The sequence below is a fragment of the Helianthus annuus genome, chromosome 10 (assembly GCF_002127325.2).
Source record: "Helianthus annuus cultivar XRQ/B chromosome 10, HanXRQr2.0-SUNRISE, whole genome shotgun sequence".
Taxonomy (NCBI): domain Eukaryota; kingdom Viridiplantae; phylum Streptophyta; class Magnoliopsida; order Asterales; family Asteraceae; genus Helianthus; species Helianthus annuus.
In genome coordinates this window covers 10,516,833-10,542,003 of record NC_035442.2, presented here as the reverse complement: position 1 = coordinate 10,542,003, position 25,171 = coordinate 10,516,833, and the positions used below count along the sequence as shown (strand labels likewise).

The 25,171-nt window shown below is 37.0% G+C and overlaps 1 protein-coding gene across 1 annotated transcript; it reads left to right on the top strand.

Moving 5' to 3' along the window:
* The first annotated feature begins 21,076 nt into the window (after window positions 1-21,076).
* Window positions 21,077-24,712, top strand: LOC110883980. The gene is made up of 4 exons (XM_022131646.2): window positions 21,077-21,340; window positions 22,341-22,429; window positions 22,531-23,398; window positions 24,481-24,712. The coding sequence occupies exons 1-4, from the start codon at window positions 21,254-21,256 to the stop codon at window positions 24,559-24,561; spliced, it is 1,125 nt and encodes a 374-aa protein (XP_021987338.1). The 5' UTR covers window positions 21,077-21,253; the 3' UTR covers window positions 24,562-24,712.
* Window positions 24,713-25,171: the final 459 nt, after the last annotated feature.

Below are 25,171 nucleotides of genomic sequence, written 5' to 3'. Positions count from 1 at the left end.
CAGTCGGGCGATAGGCCCAAGTGCAAGATTTGTAGGAAGCACCATTTTGGAAGGTGCAGGTTCGAGCAGAAATCCCAGCCCAAGATGTGTGGGATATGTAAGTCTTCCGAGCACAGAACTCTTGAGTGCAAGAGGTTGAAGGATGCAACTTGCTACAGTTGCAACGAAAAGGGGCACATAAAGACCAACTGCCCAAAGAATGCCAAGAAAACGGAGGATGGAAAGAAGACCAACGCCAGGGTCTTTCAAATGAATGTTCAAGAGGCCATCCAGAACAATAACGTCATAACTGGTACGTTTCTCATTAATGACGTTTTCGCAAGAGTATTATTTGATTCCGGGGCAGATAAATCTTTTGTGGATAGTAAATTCTGTGAGCTGTTAGGATTGCCTGTTAAAGCCCTTAGTGCAAAGTATGAGGTAGAATTAGCAGATGGTACCTTAGAAACCGTCTCGACTGTGTTAGATGGATGTGCTATATCCATTAGGAACCACTCTTTTCCTCTATCCCTGCTACCCTTCAAGTTAGCCGGTTTTGATGTAGTATTGGGCATGGATTGGTTATCGCATAACCAAGCCCAGATTGTATGCAATAGGAAGCAAGTAGTAATCAAGACTCCAACCGGTGAGTCTCTCACCATTCAGGGAGATACACATCATGGATTGCCTGAGCAAGTGTCTATGCTCAAAGCATCCAAATGTTTGAAGAATGGTTGTGTTATCTATATGGCACAAGTGACCATTGATGAACAGAAGCCCAAGATTGAGGACATTCCCGTTATCTCGGAGTACCCTGAAGTTTTTCCAGAAGAACTGCCTGGTTTGCCGCCAGACAGGCAAGTGGAATTCAGGATCGATATCATTCCTGGAGCTGCACCTATCGCTAGAGCACCTTATAGACTAGCACCTACGGAGATGAAGGAATTAAGAACGCAGCTGGACGATTTGCTAGCCAAGGGTTTCATTAGACCTAGTTCGTCTCCTTGGGGAGCGCCGATCTTATTTGTCAAAAAGAAAGACGGTTCGATGCGATTATGTATCGATTACCGAGAACTTAACAAGGTTACTATCAAGAATAGGTATCCTTTGCCCAGGATCGACGATTTGTTTGATCAACTTCAAGGGGCAAGCTACTTCTCCAAGATCGACCTGAGGTCGGGATATCATCAGTTGAAGGTTAAGGATGAAGATGTGCACAAGACTGCGTTTAGGACTCGTTATGGTCACTACGAGTTCCTAGTGATGCCTTTCGGGCTCACTAACGCACCTGCCGCATTCATGGATCTCATGAATCGCGTCTGCAAACCTTATTTGGACAAGTTTGTCATCGTCTTTATCGATGACATTCTCATTTATTCCAAGAATCAAGCTGATCACGAGAAGCACCTCCGTTGTATTCTGAAGCTGCTTCATCAAGAAAAGCTATATGCAAAGTTTTCCAAATGTGAGTTTTGGTTAAGAGAAGTCCAATTTCTTGGACATGTGGTCAGTGAGCGTGGTATTCAAGTGGATCCCGCTAAAGTTGAAGCTATCATGAATTGGTAGGAGCCGAAGACACCTACGGAAATCCGCAGTTTCCTAGGTTTAGCTGGATACTACAGGAGATTCATCGAAAATTTCTCAAGAATTGCAGCACCCCTAACTTTGCTGACTCGCAAGAATAGCAAGTTCAATTGGGGACCTAAGCAGCAAGAGTCATTCGATACTTTGAAGCAGAAATTAAGTAACGCTCCCGTGTTAACGTTACCTGATGGGATTGATGAATTTGTAGTCTATTGTGATGCATCACACACCGGGATGGGTTGTGTGTTAATGCAGAAAGGCAAGGTCATTTCCTACGCTTCACGACAATTAAAGGTGCATGAGAAGAATTACACCACTCATGATTTAGAATTGGGTGCCGTTATATTTGCACTAAAATTGTGGAGGCACTATTTGTATGGCACTAAATGTGTGATCTATTCTGATCATAAAAGCCTTCAGCACCTGTTCAACCAGAAAGAATTGAACATGAGGCAGCGATGATGGATGGAAACTCTAAATGACTATGATTGTGAAATAAGATACCATCCAGGCAAGGCCAATGTAGTCGCAGATGCCCTGAGCAGGAAGGAAAGGATAAAGCCAATCAGAATCAATGCCAAAAGCATTGAGGTGAGGAACAGTCTAAATGAAAGGTTGTTAGCCGCACAAAAAGAGGCAGTGTTAGAAGCTAACTACCCCAATGAAAAGCTAGGAGTAACTGAAGAGCAGTTATCCTATGGTAAAGACGGAATCCTGAGACTAAATGGAAGAATATGGGTTCCTGTTTATGGAGGACTTCGAGACGTCATCCTTAAGGAAGCCCACAGTTCCAAATATTCCGTCCATCCTTGAGCGGATAAGATGTACCAGGATGTAAAGGCAAATTACTGGTGGATAGGCTTGAAAAAGTCTATAGCCACCCATGTGGCTAAATGTCTGACGTGCGCTCAAGTTAAGGCCGAGCATCAGAAACCGTCAGGTTTACTACAACAGCCTGAGATTCCCACTTGGAAATGGGAAATGGTAACAATGGATTTCATCACCAAGTTGCCCAAGACGCAGAAAGGAAATGACACTATTTGGGTGATAGTGGATCGACTGACGAAGTCAGCACATTTCCTACCTATTAGAGAAACTTTCAGTTCCGACATGCTAGCCCAACTGTACGTGGATAAGATTGTATCCCTGCATGGCGTACCGGTATCTATTATCTCAGATAGGGATACCAGATACACATCTCATTTCTGGGAGAGTTTCCAAAAGTCCCTGGGTACGCAATTGAATTTTAGTACAGCTTATCATCCTCAGACGGATGGGCAAAGTGAGCGTACTATTCAAACCTTGGAGGACATGCTTCGGGCATGCGTAATTGACCTAGGAGGAAGTTGGGATAGGCACCTACCTCTGATCGAATTTTCCTACAATAATAGCTACCACACCAGCATTAAGGCTGCGCCTTTTGAAGCATTATATGGTAGAAAGTGCAGAACACCCATTTGTTGGGCAGAGGTAGGAGACGTTCAGTTAGCAGGACCAGAATTAGTTCTGGAGACAACGGACAAGATTACCCAGATTACTGAACACCTAAAAGTTGCCCGTGATAGGTAAAAGAGATATGCTGATGGTAAGCGAAAATCCCTCAAGTTTGAGGTTGGTGATAAAGTTTTGCTCAAAGTATCACCATGGAAAGGGGTAATGAGATTTGGCAAGAAAGGTAAGTTAAGCCCGAGGTATATCGGACCATTCGAGATCATCGAATGTGTAGGATCGGTGGCTTACAAGTTGAACTTACCAGAGGAGCTTAGTAGTATTCATAACGTGTTCCACATCTGCAATCTGAAGAAATGTCTAGCTGATGAATCGCTAGTCATACCGCATACAGATGTGCATATAGACGAAAGCTTAAAGTTTATAGAAAAACTTGTGTCGATTGAGGACCGACAGGTAAAGAAGCTTCGAAGGAAGTATGTACCCATTGTCAAGGTCAAATGGGAGGGCCGCAGAGGTCCTGATTATACGTGGGAGTTAGAGTCCACGATGAAAGAGAAATACCTTCAGTTGTTTCAGTAAATCTCGAGGTCGAGATTTCTTTTAAGGGGGTGAGGATGTAACACCTCGAAAATTCCTGTCCATTAGAATAAAGGCACGTGTCATGTGTGACAGACGTGTCAGAGAAACCGGATTAAATAAAAAGATGTGTGGTAGGATTTCTAACAAAAAGGGCGTCATGTTATTTAAAATACCTCTGAACGACCCAAGGGCGACACGTTATTAAATCACCTCTGAGCGACCCGAAATTTTTATAAATCCCAAGATCCTTAAATCAATTAATGATCATCTCATATGACAACCGGTTGCTCTCAGATAAATAAAGTTACATCTTTATCAAGGACTTCGGAGATATAGGTTGTTACTACTCCTAATCTAAATAAAATTCTTGTAAATAAGAATTAATATAGCTAATCTTCCTTGGCCAAGTATTTGAGGGTCCAAGACTCATTTTTTTTTGGAATCTCCGTCGATGTTACAAGTCCCATTATGAATTAAGTTTGAATGAGGAACATGTAAGAGGAAGTAGGGCATGCAATGGCTGGTCCAGGTGGCCCACATCTGCAAAAGAAAGTCTGATTCGGAATAATTGGATTGCATGGTCAAGACTTAAAAGTTTTCAAACTTTTGTCTTCTGGCCATCGCTTACGGACCGCAAGGCCCCTGGCTTACGGTCCGTAAGCAGGGCACCTGGTCATGTTCCGCAAGGATCGGTTACGGACCGCAAAGCCTTAGGCTTACGGTCCGTAAGGAAGGCACCTGAACCATGTTTCAGTAAGGTCGGTTACGGACCGTAACCCCTGTAGCTTACGGTCCGCAAGAGGTCCTTACGGACCGTAAGGCCTCAAGCTTACGGTCCGTAAGACCGTCGCTGGCAGTGAGTTTTGGACAGCTGCCTGTCCAATGCATTTAACCGACTTAAAACGTAACATTTCGATTCTATGGGCTTGCTAGGCAGTTTTTAGGCCTTTAGGGACACTTGGGAACATCTCCTAACTATCCTAGACTATCTTGGCAAGATCCTATGCATCTTAGTTCACTATATAAAGGACTTAAGTATGTTCACTTGAAACTTGCTCACTTGGAACTTTGGCTAAAGACTCTCTGGAGCTCCTCTGGTCACCAACTCATTTTCTTAGGCTCTATAATCCTTCTTAGGACTCTTGTAAGTGTCCTTAACCCTCCTTAATCCTTTCTAGCTTAGCTAATTAAGTAAAAGTCAAACCGTCGTAATTAAGGTTTGACTTCGTGATTAAGCATAATGTGCTCTGTCAAATCACGAATTAAAGATACCTTTAGGATGGTAATTAAGTGGGTAACAAACCCTTAAAAGGGTGTTTCCAGATTCCCACTCTAAGCATGTCAATTGTCGAGTCAAAGCTAATCATAAAAAGTCAACAGAATGCTTAATTTCAAATTAACGCATAATTAGCAATGTAGGTTGTATGTAACCTGTTTGAACATTAATATAACTTGGTAATAAGTATAAGAACATGTTCCAACATGTTCAACTCGACAATTTTCTGTTTTAGACCCGGTTCGGAACCGAAAGTCGCGTAGTTTGACTTTCGCCTTGACTTTCAGTTCTGACCCGTTTTAGTCAAGATTAAGATTGCCTTAGAGCTTCTTTTGGACCTAATAACATGTTAGTATATCCTCCTGTGATTATGCAACGTGGTTCATTAGATATCTTGTTCGTATGCATGTTTCCGTTAAATGCCCATATGTTGACCATTATGCCCAAATGTCCAAAAATCATGATTTTTGAAAATATAATATGGTAGACAACTTAGTTACTGAAATATAAACTTGTCCCCAAAATTTGACCTCAGTTTGAGGTCTAGATTAAGAGTTATGCTCATTAGCGTAATTAGAAGCTTTCTTAGTAAATAATTAGCGTAATTAACGCATAACCTATTTAAACCCGAATTTTATATCAAAACTTTATACCCACTGTTATATAATAATATTTTGGGAATTTTAAAGATTTTTATTTATTTTTAGGATGAGCATAACTAGAGGTTTTAAGCTTAATTCGGCTTATGCCGATTTTGCCCTTTCGGCCATAAAATGAGTTTTACAAAACCTTTTGACCTCAAACCTTTTTCTACTGATTTATTATGTTAAATATGAGATGTTGAGCCTTCTGGAAATATAAAAATATCAGCTTTTCTTTTAAAACCCGGAAATGGCTCCAAATCGCCTTTTTAGGCATTTTTACGACATAGTATATGTCGAAACTAGTTTTTACATAAAAGGTCTAATACCTGCTGATATATTTAATAAAAATATATATTATAACAGTGGACTAAAGTTAAAAACTCAGTTTTCCCATTTTTACCCTTTTAGCCTATGTAAAATTACCAAAATGCCCTTATGAGGCGTAATTGGCGTTTAAAAACGTTTGGGGCATAATTGGACATACCTTACTGATATTGCAACATATTTGGTGCATATAATCTCAGGAAACTTGCATATGATTTATATGGTTACTCGTTACGCACTTTCGTGTTCGGATCGGCTTATGTGACTAGTTCACGCATATTAGCCGAAACGGGTCAAACCGTATAATCTTAGTCTCTAAATTCAGAATGTGTTTAGTTTACCCATATTATACATGTATCCAAGCTTGTAGGGTCTAAATCACGTTCCGTCCCGGTTTTCGCATTCCTCGCGATTAAACCATATTTATTATTCGAAACTAACCGGTCTAGGCCTAGGCTATATTAAAGACCCGTTAGGATTCTAATAGGTTATTATAACCTTCGTTCCAGAATAGGAGCCCAGTAAAAGACACGTGCATTTTTGAAATTGTGGTTATACTTGCTCAGGTAAATACTTTTAACTTATTTTCCCCTATACGGGCTTGGGGGTACGGTATATAAAATACCGCTTGGTCGGGCAATTGACCCCAACTCATTAGTAGTTGGGTATTATCAATGTGACCCGTTTGAAAACTTAGTGTTGTTTGTTTTTACGCCTTTGGGAGCTTAATGACCATGTCCCGGATATCCTTGGCATCATTTTTTGGCCACGACCTTGACACCCGGGTGTAGGCGTACACCCGGTATTATGTCCATATTATTAAGGTATAAACGTTGGCTTCCCGCCGCGGACTTATACTAGTGGTGTGTCATTTAACCTTAAACCCGACACGACTCGAGCGACTGAACGCACAACAAACATGTAAATCTTTTACAAGTTTAACTTTGATTAATTATTCCCAAGTTATAAAATGTTTTGTGCCTTGTGCATTTAAAACCAAATTTTTCAAATGTTTTCAAAATGAGTTAGTTAAATTGTATTTACCAGTGCAAACTGACGTATTTTCCCCAAAAAGATTAAGTGCAGGTGCTATACGCAATAGGCTGGTTTCTCCTTAGCATCATAGAGTCTCGCAAGCTTTGGGATGCATATATCTGTTGAACAATTTCTTTCTCTTTATTTTCGATCCGCCTGTGGATCTATTTCGACTATTTGTGATACTCGATATTACACTTAATGGTTGAAATAAATCTATTTTCATTTGCTTCCGCTGTGCATTATAATTTGTGTTTTTGACAAATGATGATATCAACTACGTCACGATACTCCCCCACCGGGCCCACCGGTGACACGTGGAAATTCGGGGTGTGACAGTTAATAGGCTAGATTATTAGTGAGCTATTGATAAGTTTATATAATGGGTTTTGTTTGGGTTTAGGTAGTATAAGTTTATATAATATAGGTAGTTTTTTTTTTTTTAAAAATCAGACTTTACTAATTCTTTTTTTTAGTATAATCCATAATATTTTTTACCTAAGGTGTGCGGACGAAAAATTCCAAGAGGTGCGGATGAATAAATCCAAGGGGTGCGGACGAAAAAAGCCAAGGGGTGCGGACGAGATTTTGGTCGGATAATAACACTAAATTTTTTTTCCCAGGGGTGCGCCCGCCTACCTTGGCATAGGCGTGGGTACGCCCCTGATGCTAATGTATGTCACACCCTGACTTTTGCGGAAGCGTGATTATGGTGTGACTTACTTGTTATCATTGCATTCAACCATATCAAACAACTATATGATAAAATAGAGATTTGTCATCCATAAAATTAATTTAAGGCATAACAACATTGTCTAAAACGTTGACTTCAAATTTAAGTTTTACAAACCATATGAATTGTGTAAAAGTTCGCTAAGGACTCGTCAAAAGATGTTAGTTGTAACCAAAGTTTGGAAGACGTGTCTCGTCCAGGATTAAGACACGCTACCCAAACCCAAAGACCACGGATGACATCTTTATACTTAACATGACTTGAAACTCCAACGCCCACCAGATCCATACTTAATTTCCTGAAATACATGTAGTTTGAAAAACATCAACAAAAGTTGAGCGAGTTCATGTGTATGTGAGTCTGTTTAAATCGTTAAAATGTGTCTGTATAAATGTATGTTCTTGGTATGTAGCAATAAGGAAAAACAGATCAATTAATGTGTAGCTAATACATTAATAAGTGACATGGCCTAGGAAGCACTCAAACCTGTAACGCGTATTTCATACCGGTCCTTCCGGCGGAACGACATAGTCACCGCATGCAGCCACACGCTGGCCCATGTGTGGGGCTCGCAACACCCAATAGATCTATCACTCATGTCCCTCGGTCCTTATGCAAGGATTAATGGTCTTACGATAATAGCCTAACCATTCACGTGATCTAGAAGTAAATTCCTTAACTAATCATACCATGTATAAAAGTGTCTGTAATAATTGTTACATGTATTTCACCCCCGAAATTATAAAACTGAAAACAGTTAAGAGAAAAGGGGGACATGAACTCACAGTTTTGCGTCTTCATATCCAATGCAACCCGAAGTGTCCTCTGGTGTACACGACTACCTACAATGTACTATGGTCTTATTAGACGAGCGGGTCGTGCCTTGACTAGTATTAATTAATGCCTTTGAGTTGCGTTTTCAAGTGCTTTCACCATTATTCCAAGTTATATAATTGGTTGTTAAAATAATAAATATTTTAACTTGCATTTTCTTTTGGAATTTTTTTGCTAAACAATATTTTTGTAGTAATATTTCTCATGTATTTGTATTCGCATTTCCTTCCCAAGGATGGGGGTATCTCATACTTTGTGTATTCGTATTTTTGTATGTGTGTCTTTAGCCATGTATTGGCGTCGTATCCCGGTGTAGTATTCTAACTAATAATGTGCCAATATATTCTCAATATATTACTTCAAAACAATATATTTTCAAGTCTTTCTTAGAAAATGTATAACTTATTTGTCAAAAATAACGTATTCCAAAATATATGTATGTTTCCCAAAAACAATATATTTTTACTTCCTTAGTTTCCAAAATAATATTTTACCCAAAATATATGTATAAGAGTATTTCCCGTAATATTTCAAAAGTTGCGCTTTCTTGTTTGGTTTCACAATACCAAGTGTGTAACTTAAATATTTTATTCCTTGATGTTTTTGGTATTATTTCGGAGTTGTAAATGTCAAAGTATTTTGTTAGTTATATTATTTTACCCTAAAACAATATAATTAGTTCACAAAATATACAAATAATCACACAAGAGTTTTAGTGTAAAAATATATACTCTAAATATATATTTATCAAATTTTATTTGTAAAAATCAACCTCCGATACTTTGTATTTTTATGATAAAAATTTATGGCGAAGTTTATATTTGAAACACAAGTTATAAAATATACTTGTAACATCCGTTCAGAAAAATATTTACTAAGTGTTATGATTTTCGGAAAATTTCGCCATAGTCTCCTTTGTAAATGGAGGTGCCCATGCTAAATAGCATATCATTTTCTTTAACATATAACACGTTAGATCGTTCTCAAATAACCAACCCGACATTTAGATATGCAAAATACTACTTATACCATTTCAGTTTTAATATACAAAACCGGGCTGTTTTCGGGCATTTTAATAAAATAGTTATCTTATTCCAAAAATTCCCAAATTTTTACAGAATGTCTTATACGATCCAAATATTATTGTGTAAAAATATCGGGGTCCAGTTCATTACCAATATTTCATCAAAATTTATTTACCAGACTGCAATTAGATTTGTCACTTTCTGATTGCAGTCTACGAAATAATTCATCTAAAATTTATCGTAAGTCGGTTTGACGAATTTCCAGTGGGAGAATTACTACGACATCAGTGGTCACCTACAGTACAATTTTCATGAGCTGATTTAACATAGATTTCAAGTTATGACTAAAAACATATCACCCATTTACTGCAATGAAAACTCAGCTTTAGCTGCTGTTACAAAATGGGTCTTTAAAAATAGTAAACGACCTCGAAAAATTACGATTCCAGTGCCATTTGATCAGTTTTTCGAAAATACCCAATTTAGACTTCAGAAAATCAGTTTTTTCGTTTTATTATGATCCGTTTACAGCCAGTTGAAGTTGGCTAGAAACTTTACTCAGCATACTTTTTATAGTCTAAATACCACTAAAATGTACCCATACGATTATCATTTGTTCTAATAACGATTTATATCATAACGTAAGTCATTTACAGCATATTTTTGTTTATTTAATTGAGATTTATCATGTATTATCCTCTTTCATCTCATGACCTTTATGTAAAGTTTTTATGTTCATGCTTTAAGTTATGATCTTTAGAGTTCTTAAGTTTAACATCATGAATCATACTTTAACCATCTTCATAGGATGTAAAATGAATGGATCTAAGAGACATGCCACTAGCTCAAGGCTAGGGGGTTCTAGAGTAGAAATCGAGTGGATAAAAGAAAACGGTGAAGGTCCTTCAACTTCCGAAGGTTCCAAGCTTCCTAATGGTGCAAGAGACTCCTTGTAGACACCTTAGAATGGTTGGTTGATGAACGAAAATGGATGCTTGTGGGGTGTGTATGTGAGCCGTGAGGTGAGGGAGGAAGAAGGAAGATAAGTGTGTTTTTTTTTTGGTGGGTGTGAGATAATGAAGCAAGTTCTAGTGGTTTATACTTATAACCATTTAAGATGTCTAACCATTGGATCATGTGTTCCATTAGTGCATGACAAGATCACTTAGGTTATCAAATAAGATCAAGCAAAATCATGGGTGGGTCCACCCATGTGACCGTCCATTTAAAGGGGTGGGGGGTATAGGTTGGGTGGTTATGGATGGTTAGGGAACTTGGTTATGTTTCAAGTAGTTTAGTTAGTGGTAAATGTGTGTTATGAAATTTATAGTGTGTTAGGGTGTTTGGGGACCCTAACTAGCTTAGAAAAATAAAAAAATAATGCTTCTAGCATTATTTTGGTGTTCCGGGTAATGTCCGGTTGTTCGGTTGGGTATCGTTCCGTTATAGTGCTTAATTATTCCGTAAAGTATTTTTTTATATAGCTTTTTATGTCACAAATAAATTCCCGGCACTTAGGAAAGTATACATGACCATTCTACCTTATTTTTGCAAGTGACTAGCATGATTAAATGCTGAATTTTATTTAAAAGTGCAGAATTTTGCAGTTAGAGTGGATTTTTAGGCACTTTCCGGCACCTAAACTATCACCTAGTGACGCAGTTTTATGGTCCTCACTTCCCTACACTCCATACTAGCATAGTACCTTGTTCCTGGCTCATACTGGGCCTCAATATAGTGTCTGTCTATGTGCTAGCATTGTCAGCATGTGTCTGGGTTATCCGTTCTCTGCGGCTGCGCTAACTGTGCTTTGTGCATCAAGTTTGTCACTAAAGTTTGTGTGTAATAAAGGGAGTGACAATATAAATGTGATGCATATGTATGTATGTAGCAGAAATCAGAAGGCAGTTTAATTAACAGTTGTAATCAAGCACAGTCATTAAGCACAATTTAAATATTAATTAATTGTACGGATATTTGCAAAATTTGACAGTTGTCACAATGTAAAACAACATAGTGTAGGCGTGAAAATGTGGCGTAGAAGCCCCTCTAAGTCGGGCACAACTCCCGAGTATGACGTGAAGGGCGGCGTTGTGGGTGGGGCTTGAGGATCTCCACTTGCGTGGAGGGCAATTTTGTTGGTGATATGGCGCGAGTTGATTGATGGTTTGTGGTAGAAGGTTTGTAATTGGTGGGGTTTTTTTAACAAAAGGTGGGGCTCTTTCTATACCCAACACCACCTCATGTTTACTTTACCACACCATCTTACTAACGTGCTACTACATGGCGCTCAATATCCCATCTTCATGCCTTCCCACACCGTTAACATAAAATTACACCGGATAGCTTTATTTGATTCTTCTCGTTTTTATATATGTTAATCTAAGCATAAAATTACATCAGATAGCTTTATTTGATTCTTCTCGTTTTTTATAAATGGCATATACTTAGGTATTGGAATATTTTATTTTCAGCTTTGATGACTTGATCTAAGACTACGGGGTGTTGAGGGGTTTGGGTTGAGGGCATTGTTTGACACATGATAGATGTGAGCTCTACCAGTCCATACTCAAAAAGTGGGGTGTGGAAGGGGCGTGGCCAGGCCACCATTGGGATACCATGTGGCACCTAGCCAAACGGTTATCAACACCCAGCCAACCATTGCGAGACACGTCACCTCAGGCCAGCGCCCCACGCCAAGCAATATTACCATGCCAAACGGGCAACGCCAACCCGCGGTGGAGCACCCGGCGTTAAAGTAACAAAACGCCCACACTCCAATGCGCACACCCACCGGTCTAATAAAAGGTATTCCATAATTCTATTCTAAACAACTAAATTGCAAATGTGTTAGCTCCTCTTCTTAGTACTAACGATATTGGGTTATCTGTGTTATGGTTTTACATTTTTTACAGTTATTGTTACATTTAGTGTCTAGTCGTTTTGTAAATTTTCACTACCCACTACCCATAAGAATAATATAATTTTTAAATAAGTTTAAAAAATAATTTGATTGGTTGAAAAAACATGACCTACTAAACCTTTCCTCTCTCACGCCGTGGTCTGCCACACGCCCCTTGGTGTGGTGTTTAACGCCCCTTCACATACCACCTCACTAGAATGTGATTCCATAACAAATAGTCTTAGAGTGTCCGTAGGCCGTAGTGGGTGTTGTCCCAGCACACATCAGCCATCCTTTGTATCTGTAACATCCGCAAAAAAAAAAAAAAAAAAAACGAATCTTAGAAAAATTGACCCGTTTTGAAAATCAGATTCGAACCGTAACAAATAAAAGATGCGAATTTTGATTATCTTCTATTAATTTTAATAATTTAATAATAATTTCATGTATTAATTACCAAAATCATGTTTGGGATTAAAATATTAATTATATAAAATAAACATTAATATTATAACAAGATACGGTTAGTTCGGTCAGGATTATAAAGGAATAATGGGTTTTAATAATCCTAATTATTAGCCGTTAGCCGGTAACGGTCCCAACTTAAAAATTAACCAGTGGTGGTCTCACCTTTTCATATATTGTAAACTAATAGACCTTTACTAAACCGAAAATGATAAGGGGACAAAAAGAAATTAAAGTTCTGTTAGTAAAGGTCCATTAGTTTACAATATATGAAAATGTGGGACCACCACTAGTTATTTTTGAAGTTGGGACCGTTGCCGGCCAACAGCTAATAGTTTGGACTATTAAAATCCATTATTCCGATTATAAAATAGATTAACTAACCAAGTTAGAATGATAGATTATAAAAGTTAAAAACAACATCATTCCTTCCGAACGAGACCCTAACCATTCAAACGGCTTTGGTTTCAAACGATATCCCCAACCCCAAAAGACACCTACCTGTGTCGTCTTCTTCAGTCAAATGCGAATTTGACCTGATCTGATTTGATTTGTTTCACGACCAAACAACTTCCCATTAATCTCATTCAACTCGTTTTAATGGAGAAATTTATCATGTACATTTAATCACTCCATTATGCCTTTCATTAATCGAATTAAAGTCAAATCAATGCACCATTTATTACATAACAAGAACACGAACAAGTCTTGATCAAGTAGGTGATCTTAGTCTATAATAAGACTAAAAGGTATGGTGATGGTCCATTCTTGGAGGATGATCCGCCACGTAGGCGACACGTCATAGTCCTCCCAATGATGGATCATCCTTCAAAACTAGAGGGCATGGGAGGATGGTCCTAGTCATAGTCCTCCACCACTTTTATGTTTTTTTATTTTTTTTAATCTTCAACTTTTATTTAACATTACCAAATAAAGTAACAAAATATTTTCATTAATATTAAAAAACATTACATAAACTTAAAAAAAATAAACTTAAAGAAATAAATTTAAAAAAAACATAAACTTAAAAAAAATAAAGTAAAAAAAAATAAACTTAAAAATATCCTAACATATTAAAATAAGCTACTAGTCTTCGTTTTCCATGTCGTGGCCGGGTTCGTTTTGAGCGTTGTTCCGAATGTACTCCACCAAGTCCGCTTGTAGGTTATGATGTGTGCACTCGTTACGTAGAGCGAAGGCGTTCAAATCTTGTTGTTCCTCACTAACTGGAACACAATTTCCAGTAGACGCGTTTTCGTCGTACTCGCATATCGCTCTCCCTTCGTCTTCAATGATCATGTTATGAAGGATGATACAAGCGTACATAATGTATCGTAACCTCTTTGGTGTTTGCGAACGTGCTAGATGTGAAATGATGTGCCATTTTTTTTGTAGAACACCAAAAGCCCGTTCAATATCTGTGACTGGTATATGATGTTAAGGTCATTGAGCGAACCAGGTAGACCAAAAAAAGCATGCCATATCCAGAGATCCTGTGACGCAACAGCCTCTAGAATAATAGTCGGATGTCCATGATCTCCCCTAGTATACTGACCTTGCCATGCAACTGGGCAGTTCTGCCACTGCCAGTGCATGTAAAATACCTTCTTGATTTCGGTTATATTTTGCTCGTCTAGTTAGCCGTTGGGACGACCCTTCATCAGACGCCATGAACACCTGAGCCGCGTTCATAATCATGTTGTGCATAATAACATCCTCTTTCGAAGATGATGAATACCACGCAGACGAAGACGATGAAGACATAGAAGAAATTGAAGAAATGGGTGAAGCCATGATAATTTTTTAGCGAGAGATGGGGTGGTAGCGGGTAAAAAATGGTACAAAATATGAGGACTTTTTATAAAAAGGGAAGAGTGGTAATAAAATGTGAGAGAGAATGGGTTGGTAGAGGGTGAAAAGTTATGAAAAAAATGGTTAAAGAGGTGAGTATTTATAAAAATGGAAGTGAATTGGGGTGTTTTTTGAAATATGACCGTTTATTTAATTAATAAAAATTCAGAAATTAATTTTTTTTTCTAACGGTCAAATGCAGCCATGGTCCCCACATATTTTTGTCCTTTTGTGCGCGTCTTGAACGTCGGCTTACAGCCGTTGACGACGGGACGGAGGGGGGGGGGGCGACACGGTGTTGAGGACGTCGCCGATGCAGGACGGTGTGGGGACGAACCCCATACCGAGTAGCCTAATGATACCACTGGTTTCCTTATGGCTTTTTACACAATTTCCCACTAATAATTTCAAGTCCGTCCATCATATCTCTTGAATTTAAGTGAAGGACACACTTAGGGCTTGGAACTTTTTCTATCGATATCTTCTTGATTTCTCAACCCAATCAGGATTTGTAGAGTATGAGAAACTAATATGACTTTTAGATGTGGAGGCTCACGTTACCCTGTTTGTTGGGTCATTGTTAAATATTCAATCAATATGATCTTATTCATATTGGTGATAAGATTACGCTAGTGGAGACTTTGGATTGATTTTTAGCTTATGCATGCTAGTATGATTTATATAACTTAGTATACAATTAACATATGGATTTGAGACTTCATTCATACTTATGCTATGTAGACAAACTTGTATGCTCACCGACATAATTTTTGTTGACGGATATTTTATATACATGTTGCAGAAAATGTATAATGACGATATCACAAGAAATCTATATAGGGTGGACTCGAAACTAACAAAGTTTTCTTTATGTACTTTCTTGTGTTCTAGTTGTGAAATTTGCAAAATGTTGTACTTTCCTTTCGAAACAAAGTATCGTATTATTTGCATTAATGGAAATAAAATCTTGAGTTTTAATTATTGTCGCAATCTAGTGTTATAATGCTTTTGAGCAATCTATTACGCCTCGCTTTGATGTTTCCGACATCGGTTGGGGTGTGACAATGAAATCAAACCAGAGCTAGACATCGTTAGCAATGGTTCGGTTTGATTTAACTTCACTGTTGAATGATTTAGGTTCTGACCTACATTGATAAAAACCATTACTAATGGTATGACTCACGATTTGATATTAAGAGCGTTAAAATTGACCTATGAACACATGTTCCAAAGGAAGCGCTTATGATGATTTAAACATATGTTTATCGTCCCGTCCACATTAGAGATGTTGAGTCATAATGAACGCCAAACCTCCAGTATCTTCAAGTGTGTTGACTATGGATAGAAAGAAAACTATAGAGTGTAATATCCTTTGGGTGGTACAATTTAAAAGAAACAAATCTATAAACTAATTTTATACAAAGTAGATTATATATATAAGGAATATTTAATTTAAACAATCTAACTTATTCTTAATTGGTCGCTGTTGGTCCAAACTACAAAAATCACTACTAGCAGTCCCAGCTATTAACATATTTGCCTTCAATGGACCATGACAGACGGAACCCTAACGCTGTTAGTCATGGTCGCCGAAAAACTCCTTTTTGCCGGAAAACTAAACCTCTTTCGTACCAAACCTATTTGTAACCTTAGATTAGACCTTTAGATACATTTTTATAGTAAAAGCCCAATTACTAACGTTGCCAAAAAAGCGGGGTTTTTTTTTCTTTTTTGTGCCGGAACACTCATTTTTTGGCCAGAAAACTCAACATTAAACCTCTTTACAACCTTAGATCAAACATTTAGGAACCTTTTTTTTCTAATAAAAGTCCCAATTATGGAGGTCGCCGGAAAACTTCTTTTTGGCCAGAAAACACAACTTTTCGTCCCAAACCTCTTTGTAGCCTTAGATCGGACCTTTGGGAACCTTTCTCGACCAAAAACATTTTTTCTGACGACCGGTGACTGTTAGCGTTAGGGTTCCGTTAATTAGAGTCTATTGAAGGTCAATATATTAATAATTAGGGACTGCCATTGATGATATTTATAATTGGGACCAATGGCTGCCAATTAACAATAATTGAGATTATTTAAATTCATTATTCCTATGTAACAATAACAATTGAGGTTTGATGATTTTACTATAGTCAATGTCAAATGACGCTACACTGTTTTTTTTATCTTTTTGTCTTTTTGTTAACTTTTTTCTTTTTGTGTATTTCAACCCCTCAATTTTCAACACTGTAGTTATACTTATTCAACTTTCTAAAAACTTTTTAAAATGTCACTTTGACTCCTTTGAGTTTTACTTGATTATGTTTATATACGTGGGTTAAATATTATAGGGTTTTCATGCTTATTTAATATAATTTTTGGGTTGTTTTACGCTTTGATATAATTTTTGTTTGGAAACAAGTCTGACCAAATATAATACGTTTTCACTAGGCAGTATAAATTCGAGTTAATTTACGTTTCGACGTCGTTGCAACATGCGGTACCATTTGTTTAATTTAAAAAAATCCACTATTTTCTCACGTGCTTATTTTAAGTACGTTTCGGTATAAATCCAACTTGGGTTACGTTTCGATGTAAATTTTTCTCGGTAATGAGCCATGTTAAATTTAATATGTGTTCGTGCTTCTTTTTATGTGCGTATCCAATTGGTTTACGTTTTGACGTAAATTTTGTTCAAAAACAAGTCGGGTCAAATATTTGATGGTATAAATTTGAGTTACTTTAAATTTTGACAACGCCACAACGCGCGACGGATAAAAAACTAGTTATTATTATATGTATTTATAAACACAATAACTTTTTTTTGAACGATGACTTTCTTTTTGAGTGACCCAATGTCACACCGTCTAAACAGCGGCCCTAGCCAAGATCTGCCCAGACTATTTTGTCTTAACCGGGCCCGCGCTGGGTTGGTCAGACTTGGTTACGGCGTTCCCCCGGAAAACCGTACTGCCTCCACACGAGATGTCTCGCTGAAGTAACAACCGAATGGAAACCGAGGTGCGGCTCAGGATCGAACCCTTCTCGGTGGGTTTGTCACCATCATTGCCCAATATCCACCCCAATATGACACAAGTGGGAATTGAACTTGAGTCTTCTTTGGAAAACTCAAGTCTCTTACCACTAGACCACAAGTGGGGGATTATAACTAACATATGCTATTGTAAAATACACTTACAATTCCTCTAAATGAAAACGAATTCGTAAAAGTTTGAAATCGACATGTTTACTTATAGAGAAATTGGATTCTAATAATCCCACCTAAAGGTGGTTGGCCACTAGCAGTCTCACCTTTAAATATTCCCACTGGCAGTCTCACATTTAAACTATTTTGTCTTCAACAGTCCTTAGTTAAAAAAACTTAACATAGTTAAGTTTGTTTCCAAGTTACAAACTACAAACTAATGTTGTAGGGTTTTTTTTTCTCAAAACGAGGATACGATTCATTTGATGTAAAACTTACATCGAAATGATGCTCCAAACGACGAAAATAGTGCTTTAATTCGAGTGTTTAAAAGAGTAACATGAACCTTTATATCAAAACCAAGAGTATCTTAAAAGCGCATCTCAAAAATGGAGGGGAGTTTGTTTTCAAACCCGTCATTTAGCACGTCATATCACATCACTTGAGACCTTTATCTTAAAAATTTACCTTTTCCTTCAACCATAAACCTCTACCTCACACCCCCACTTCTATATAAAACAAAAAAATATTAATAGACAAATTGTATGTGTGTGGTCCCCAATTCTCGGTCCAGACGAGTCCGGAAGAACAAACCTTACCACTCAGACTTGGGTCCTCCAACGATGATGGGGGATTGAGACGGTGGTCTAGAATTTCAGACCTTGCCAAATCACCCGCAAAGGGGATGCTCTAAGAACTGTGAGAATCACATACTGTGCCTTTACCTTTTGCTTTAAGCGTTATACTGAAGACCGTTATATAATCGCTTACCCCACTATCTCATTAAATTACTTACAAATACTTGATGTGTTTCTTGTTGTTCCTAAGACCATGGGGTATGGTGGGGCTTGGGTTGGGGCATTGGTTGACACGTGGAAATTCAAAACTCAAGTCTTCAACCCACTTTGAAGGGGGTATGGTGGGGCTTGGGTTCAGCTTTTTTTTTAATATATATATATATATACCATTCACAGCCCGCCATGTCAGCTTGCTCCCCCGCCCCACGCCCGGCTTGAAACCCAAGCCACAAGGGCCACGCCCAACCCAAGCCCACCCGGAGTGATGGCTTGAGCGTTTTCCCCCAACCCAAGCCTCATACCCCATGACCTAACATAATTTGTCCCCTGAGAGCATTCACATCACCTTTATCATTTTCTATCATACTTAAAAATATCTATCATTCTTAAAAATCTCTCGTTTTTATACCCTACATTATTATGTTTCTTGTTTTATATCCTTAAAATATTTAATAGAAGATAAATAGTAACTTTAAGCTACTGTAACGATTTCAAAATATAAGCATAAGGTAGAAACGCAACATGTATTAGATGATATGTGGTGAGTTTGAGTATTTTTTTTTAATTAAAATAAGGATTTGAATGCTCAAAAAGAACTCCTAAAATCATTATTGTAAATTACAAAAAAAAAAAAAAAAAAAAAATTATTGTCGTTTCCTTCTAGACGCATTTAAGCATTAGAGTAAATTACTCTTTTGGTCACCTGGTTTAGCTACTTTAACTCTTTCGGCATAAAAAGGAATCTTTTGACATATAAGACTCTGATGTTACATTTTATAACAGTTTTGACCCCTGACATTAACTTTGTTACTTTTTTACAGTCAAGTGAAAGGATAATTAGGTCACATTATACTTTACGGGATGCTCTTGATAATTACAAAGTTCTTCAATATTTAAGAGATTATTAATGAAATTACTAAAAAAATTTATTTCATATTTTCACGATTATTAGTTAAGAAAATACTTTTAAGTATACAAACAAATATGTATTTTCATTAACCGTTTGTTTTATTAAATGTCGTTTAAAAAAAATCTTTTTAACCTTTTTTAAACCGTCTTTCATTTTAAAATTGTTCCTTTTTAAATTGCTTTCTTTTAATCTTTCTTTTTAAAGTCGTTCGTCTTTTAAAATTTATTTAAACACTTCGTTTTATGCCACCCTTTTTAAATCGTTTGTTTAAACATTTTTAAACCATTCACGTTTTTTAAGTCATTCATTTTAAAATTTTTACAAAATGTCGTGTATAAAAAACAAAAGAAATTGAAGATTTCAAAAAAAGATGAACCATTCAAATAAAAAGTTTTGCAAAAGATCGTTCATTTTTCAAAAAGAAAAAAAAAGTTTAGAATGATTCATCTTTTTTCAAATCTTTTATTTCTTTGGACCTTTTGTTTGTTCAGAATTCGTTATTTTTTTAACATCTCGTTTATTAACTTTGTGCGTTTTTTTAAAACTTACACTCGTTAATTTATTTTTTAAGGTTTTGTTTTTTTATAAATGACGTTTTTAAATCTTCGTTTTTTAAACCACTCGTTCGTTTAAAATCAATCGTTTTTAAATTTCTTCTATTTTTGAAATCGTTCTTTTTTGAAGTTCTTTTTCCCTAACGGCAATAAGCAAATTCAATACAAATTTGAAAAATGAACGATTTCAAAAACGGATCTAAAAATAACGGTTTAAAAAGAAACACTTTTAAAATCAACGACTTAAAAAAACGATTTGTTTAAATAAGTTTAAAAAAATTCTAAAAGAGATCGGTATAAAATGAACTGTTTAAAAAAACTTCAAAAGACAAACGACTTTAAAAAGAACGTTTTAAATAAACAGATGATTTAAAAATGATAGACGGTTTAAAAACCGATGATTTTAAAAACAACGTTTATAAAAAAACAAACGCTTAACAAAAATATATATTTATTTGTATATTTAAAACGCATTTTATTAAATAATAATCGTGAAAATAACGACATAATAAAAAAAACCTGAATAATTAAATTAATATTCTCTTAAATATTAAAAGAGTTTTGTAATGATCAAAGATAGCCTCTAAGGTATTTAATGACGTAATTACCCTTACACTTAATTGCAAAAAAAACAACAAAGTTACTGTTATGAGCCAAACCGTTAGAAAATGTAATATCGGTGTCCGATATGTCAAAAAAATTTTATATTTAGGCTGGAAGGTTAAACTGGCAAAAATACAAGAACCAAAATAGTAATTTACTCTAAGCATTAAAAGATTAATAAAAAAAATTTCCCTCCTAATGAAATTCAAGAAATTTAAGCATTAAAATAAGGATTAATAAAATAATAATTCCCTCTTAATGAAATTCAAGAAAAAGCAAGTCTAAACCACATCCCGGTGACGTTAGACCCCATACCCAACGGTCATCTCATCTCCTTTCTGAATAACTCACCCCTAATCTTTACAAAACTCGACCGTTTCCCCTTCTCTCTCTCTCTCTTCTTTCTCTCTCTAACAATGGCGATCGTCTAACATCTCAAACCGCCCAACACCCACTAGAAGAATCCTCAGTAAATCAACAACATTGTGACACTGATCATCACTTCTAATGGGTTGTTTTCTTGGTTGTTTCAATTCTTCAAAGGATCAGAAACCACGCAGAAAACATAAGTACAAGGCTATCCGTCGAGATCATGTAAGATTTCTTTGATTCTTTTCATGTTTGGTTCCAAATATTTTGAAGAATTTTGATTATTCGGCTGATTGTGTATTGTAGATTTGGGATTTTGACTTTTGACTTTGTGAAGGGTTAATTCTTGAATTTGTTAGCTAGTAAAGACAGCTTAAAAGTTTACTTTCTTGAATTTTTTGTATTTATAGTTTCTGGGTTTCTTTTTATGATGCATAAAAGAATAAAATTTAGATGAGAAATTAGAAGTGTTTGGATGTGGGATTTTTAAAATTTTTAATAAATCACAATGTGTATTGTTTAAAATTTAGATGATTAGTTGCATGTTTGAATGTATTGCAAAAAGGGTTGTAAACGAACCGAACAAACACGAACAAGACCTTGTTCGTGTTCGTTTGTTAAGAAATATAAGTGTTCGCGAACTGTTCACGAACACTTATCGAACGAGATTTTACGTTCGTGTTCGTTTGTTAAGAAAATGAACTTGTTCGTGTTCGTTTGCGTTTGTTTGTTAATTTTAGGCAACGAACAAAGACGAACGTTGACGAACACAAATGAGCACAAACTAATGTTCATGAACGCAAATGGAAACAAACGAACACAAACAATCGTTTCATGAACAGAATATATAATACCTTGACACTTATTAGATATTTAATTTGTCGGAATTTTGAAGTATTTAAAAAGATATAAAAACTAAAAACACTTATGAACTATCAAACACAAACGAACACGTTACCGAACGTTCACTAACATAAACGAACGAACACGGCCTCTGTTCATGTTTGTTCATTTAACTAAACGAACAAAATTTCTTGTTCGTGTTCGTTTGTTTAATAAATGAACAAACACAAACGAACTTCCCGCCGAACGGTTCACGAACTGTTCGCCGAACGTTTGGTTCATTTGCAGCCCTAGCAAAAACTGATTATTTAGTTTTTTTTTAGCCAATACTAATTAAGTTATAACCTTGATTTTGGGGTTAATTTGTGAATTTATGTTTCAGAATGCTAAAACTCAAAATCTGGTGCAATCTGATGTGTCATTGGCACAAAGCATCAAAGATAAGCCCTGTGATTCACTTCCAGAGTTAAGGTAATTCAAGGTTTTTTTTTTTTTTTTTTTTTTTTTTTTTTTTTTTTTTTTTGCTGCAAAATATTTAAATATATAATTTTTTTTTATTTTGTTTGTTGTAGAGGAAAGAATGAGGAGCCATTGAGTACCAGGAAAAAGGTGACATTTGATACAAATGTCACAACTTATGAGCATGTTGATGTCTACGACAGTACCGAATCTTTATTAGAAAAGAACGAAAAAGGCGAAAGCTTTCCCAAGTCGCATTCCGGTTCTCCGGACAGTGGATCCTATCCACCAAATTACCGGTACGGCAACTGTGTTGAAAGCGATGACGAATTTGAAGTTTCGGATTATGAGGACGAAAACGACGGTTTAGACGACGAAGAAGATTACGATGACAACGTAGACGGAATCATATGTCAAGAAGTATGGTGCGAGTCAATCCCAGTTCCCGATTCATCATCGGAATCCTGTTTAAGTCCCGTGTTGAAACCTGTTGAGAATCTTTCACAGTGGAAGGCTTTGAAATCAAAACAAACAGTCACACTAACACAACCACCAAAGCCGTTGACTTTTGACCCGCAAAAGGAGAATTTTTCTTTTAACAGTCAAGAAGCAGCAGTTGATGCTAGTTTGAATTGGATGGTTACTCCGGAAAAGAACTCACCGAATAACAAACGGGTCGGATACGGTAACCCTGATCTTGAGCCCGTTTCCTCTGGAAAGAGTTTCTCTCAAGAATCAACGGTGACTTCAATAAAAAGCTTAGAAGATAGACCGATTTTAGGGGCGTTGACCGCAGATGAGTTGAAACAGGTTTCGGGTTTGTCTTGTACACCACCAAGGAAGTCACCGGGCAAAAGCCCTGATGATATGCCGATAATCGGTAGTGTTGGTAGCTACTGGAGCCACACGAGCTCAGCACAATCTTCGAGCCCATGTTCATCGTATAAAGGCATACCGAATGCCACCAGCAAGTACAGAGAGGTATATTTATAAATTTAAATTCTTTGTGATTAAAAGGTCTCGTGTTTGAGTCAAACGGGCCCACTTTATATTTTTTTGTGTGAAATCTACAAATTACATAGGAGGCAAGATGGGCTCGTCGGGTAACGGGTCGGTTCGGGCTGGGTTGCTCTGTAGCCTGCTTGTTTGTCCTTTTCTACAAAAAAAAAGTTCTATGTATATACTTGCAACTAGGGGTGCAAACGAGCCAAGCTGCTCGCGAGCTACTTGAGATCGGCTCGAGAAAAAGCTCGAAACGAGCCGAGCCTTATCGAGCCCGAGCCGAGCTTGAGCCTCAAAACAAAGCTCGTTTGTTTATCGAGCCCGAGCTCGAGCCTCACATGTTAAGCTCGTTAGGCTCGTCGAGCCTTATCGAGCCTTAGTGTAAACGAGCCGAGTCGAGCCGAGCTTATTTAAACTTGTTTACAAGCCGACCTCGAACCTAAAAATAAGCTTATTTAGTAAACGAGCCCGAGCTTTACTTATCGAGCTCGCAAGCCTAAAAATTCTTTTATTTAAATTGTTTTTATTTAATATACTAATTAGTAGATAATAAACGAGCCGAGCCCGAGCCGAGCTCGAGCTTGATAAAATACAAACGAGCCGAGCTCGAGCTTGGAAAACAAAGCTCAAATCGAGCCGAGCTCGAGCCTGGCCGAGCTTGGACTCAGCTCGGCTCGTTTGCACCCCTACTTGCAACTATGATTTGATTACAAAAACAACTTTATTACAATAATAGTCAAAACTTTTTGGACATAACAATTTAGAAAGTTCGGGTCAAACCACATCTGGGTTGAAACGGGTCCATACGAATCAGAATGGGCCGAGTGACAGCCCAGCGGTTTCTTATTTTTTATTTTATTTTTATAAAATTGTAACTAATTAATGTGTTCATTCTGACTAATATATGCATTATAAACCGCAACTTGAAACCTGTTTGACCCGTATCCCTTTTTAGCTATATTTTTACTTGGCCCGTTTGAGATAAACCACGACCCATATGACCCGTTTCACGAGTAAAATGGTTTATGCTACTGATTTGATGTGTGGTATCTGGTATACAGGATAAGAAGGTGAACTGGCAAAACATTTCATTTGAAACAAGATTGGAGAGAGCTTTGAGTGGAGATGCTGCTGAGTGTTGAAGTTTAGAAGTGTTTGCTCTATTTTTTCATTATTTTTTTTTTCTTTTTCCTTGTTTAAAATGTTTTGTGAGATTTATGGGTTGGTTTGTGATAATTCTTTATTGGTTTTTGGTGGTTATCAGTATAAGGATTGGGTTGATGTAAAAAAAAAGTTTTGGCTAAATGAGTTGGGTTGAGACGCAGGCGTAGCTACAGAAAAGGGTACGGGTTTGGCTGAACCCGTACTAATTTTTTTCTTATTATATATATGTGTGTGTATTTCCGACACCTCATCCGTAGAAATTTCGATATAGAACCCTTAGAAACCTTTTCAGCAAACCCTTAGAAACCTTGACATTGAACCCTTAGAAAACTTGACAACGAACCTTAGAAAATTTGACAATGAACCTTAACTAGCATTTCAGTGAATGACATGTTATGTTAAATAATGTTAGATATTTTAGTGTAATCGGGGATTGACTTGGTGATCAAAGCGAATAATAATACACATCAAGCAAGTTAGGAGGTGCGGGAGTGTTTGTTTGAGTTAATATTATTTGAAGTGTACGGGCGGAGCACGTACTATACGGGGGTTCCAAGGGGGCAGCGCCCCTGGGAGCAGGGTCCAAGG

What these genes read in the sequence shown, in the direction of transcription:
- LOC110883980 (XM_022131646.2), top strand. Translation starts at nt 21,254, where the DNA reads ATGGGTTGTTTTCTTGGTTGTTTCAATTCTTCAAAGGATCAGAAACCA. An exon ending in AGGCTATCCGTCGAGATCAT is followed by an intron (nt 21,341 to 22,340) that starts GTAAGATTTCTT and finishes TTTATGTTTCAG; the next exon opens with AATGCTAAAACTCAAAATCT. An exon ending in GATTCACTTCCAGAGTTAAG is followed by an intron (nt 22,430 to 22,530) that starts GTAATTCAAGGT and finishes TGTTTGTTGTAG; the next exon opens with AGGAAAGAATGAGGAGCCAT.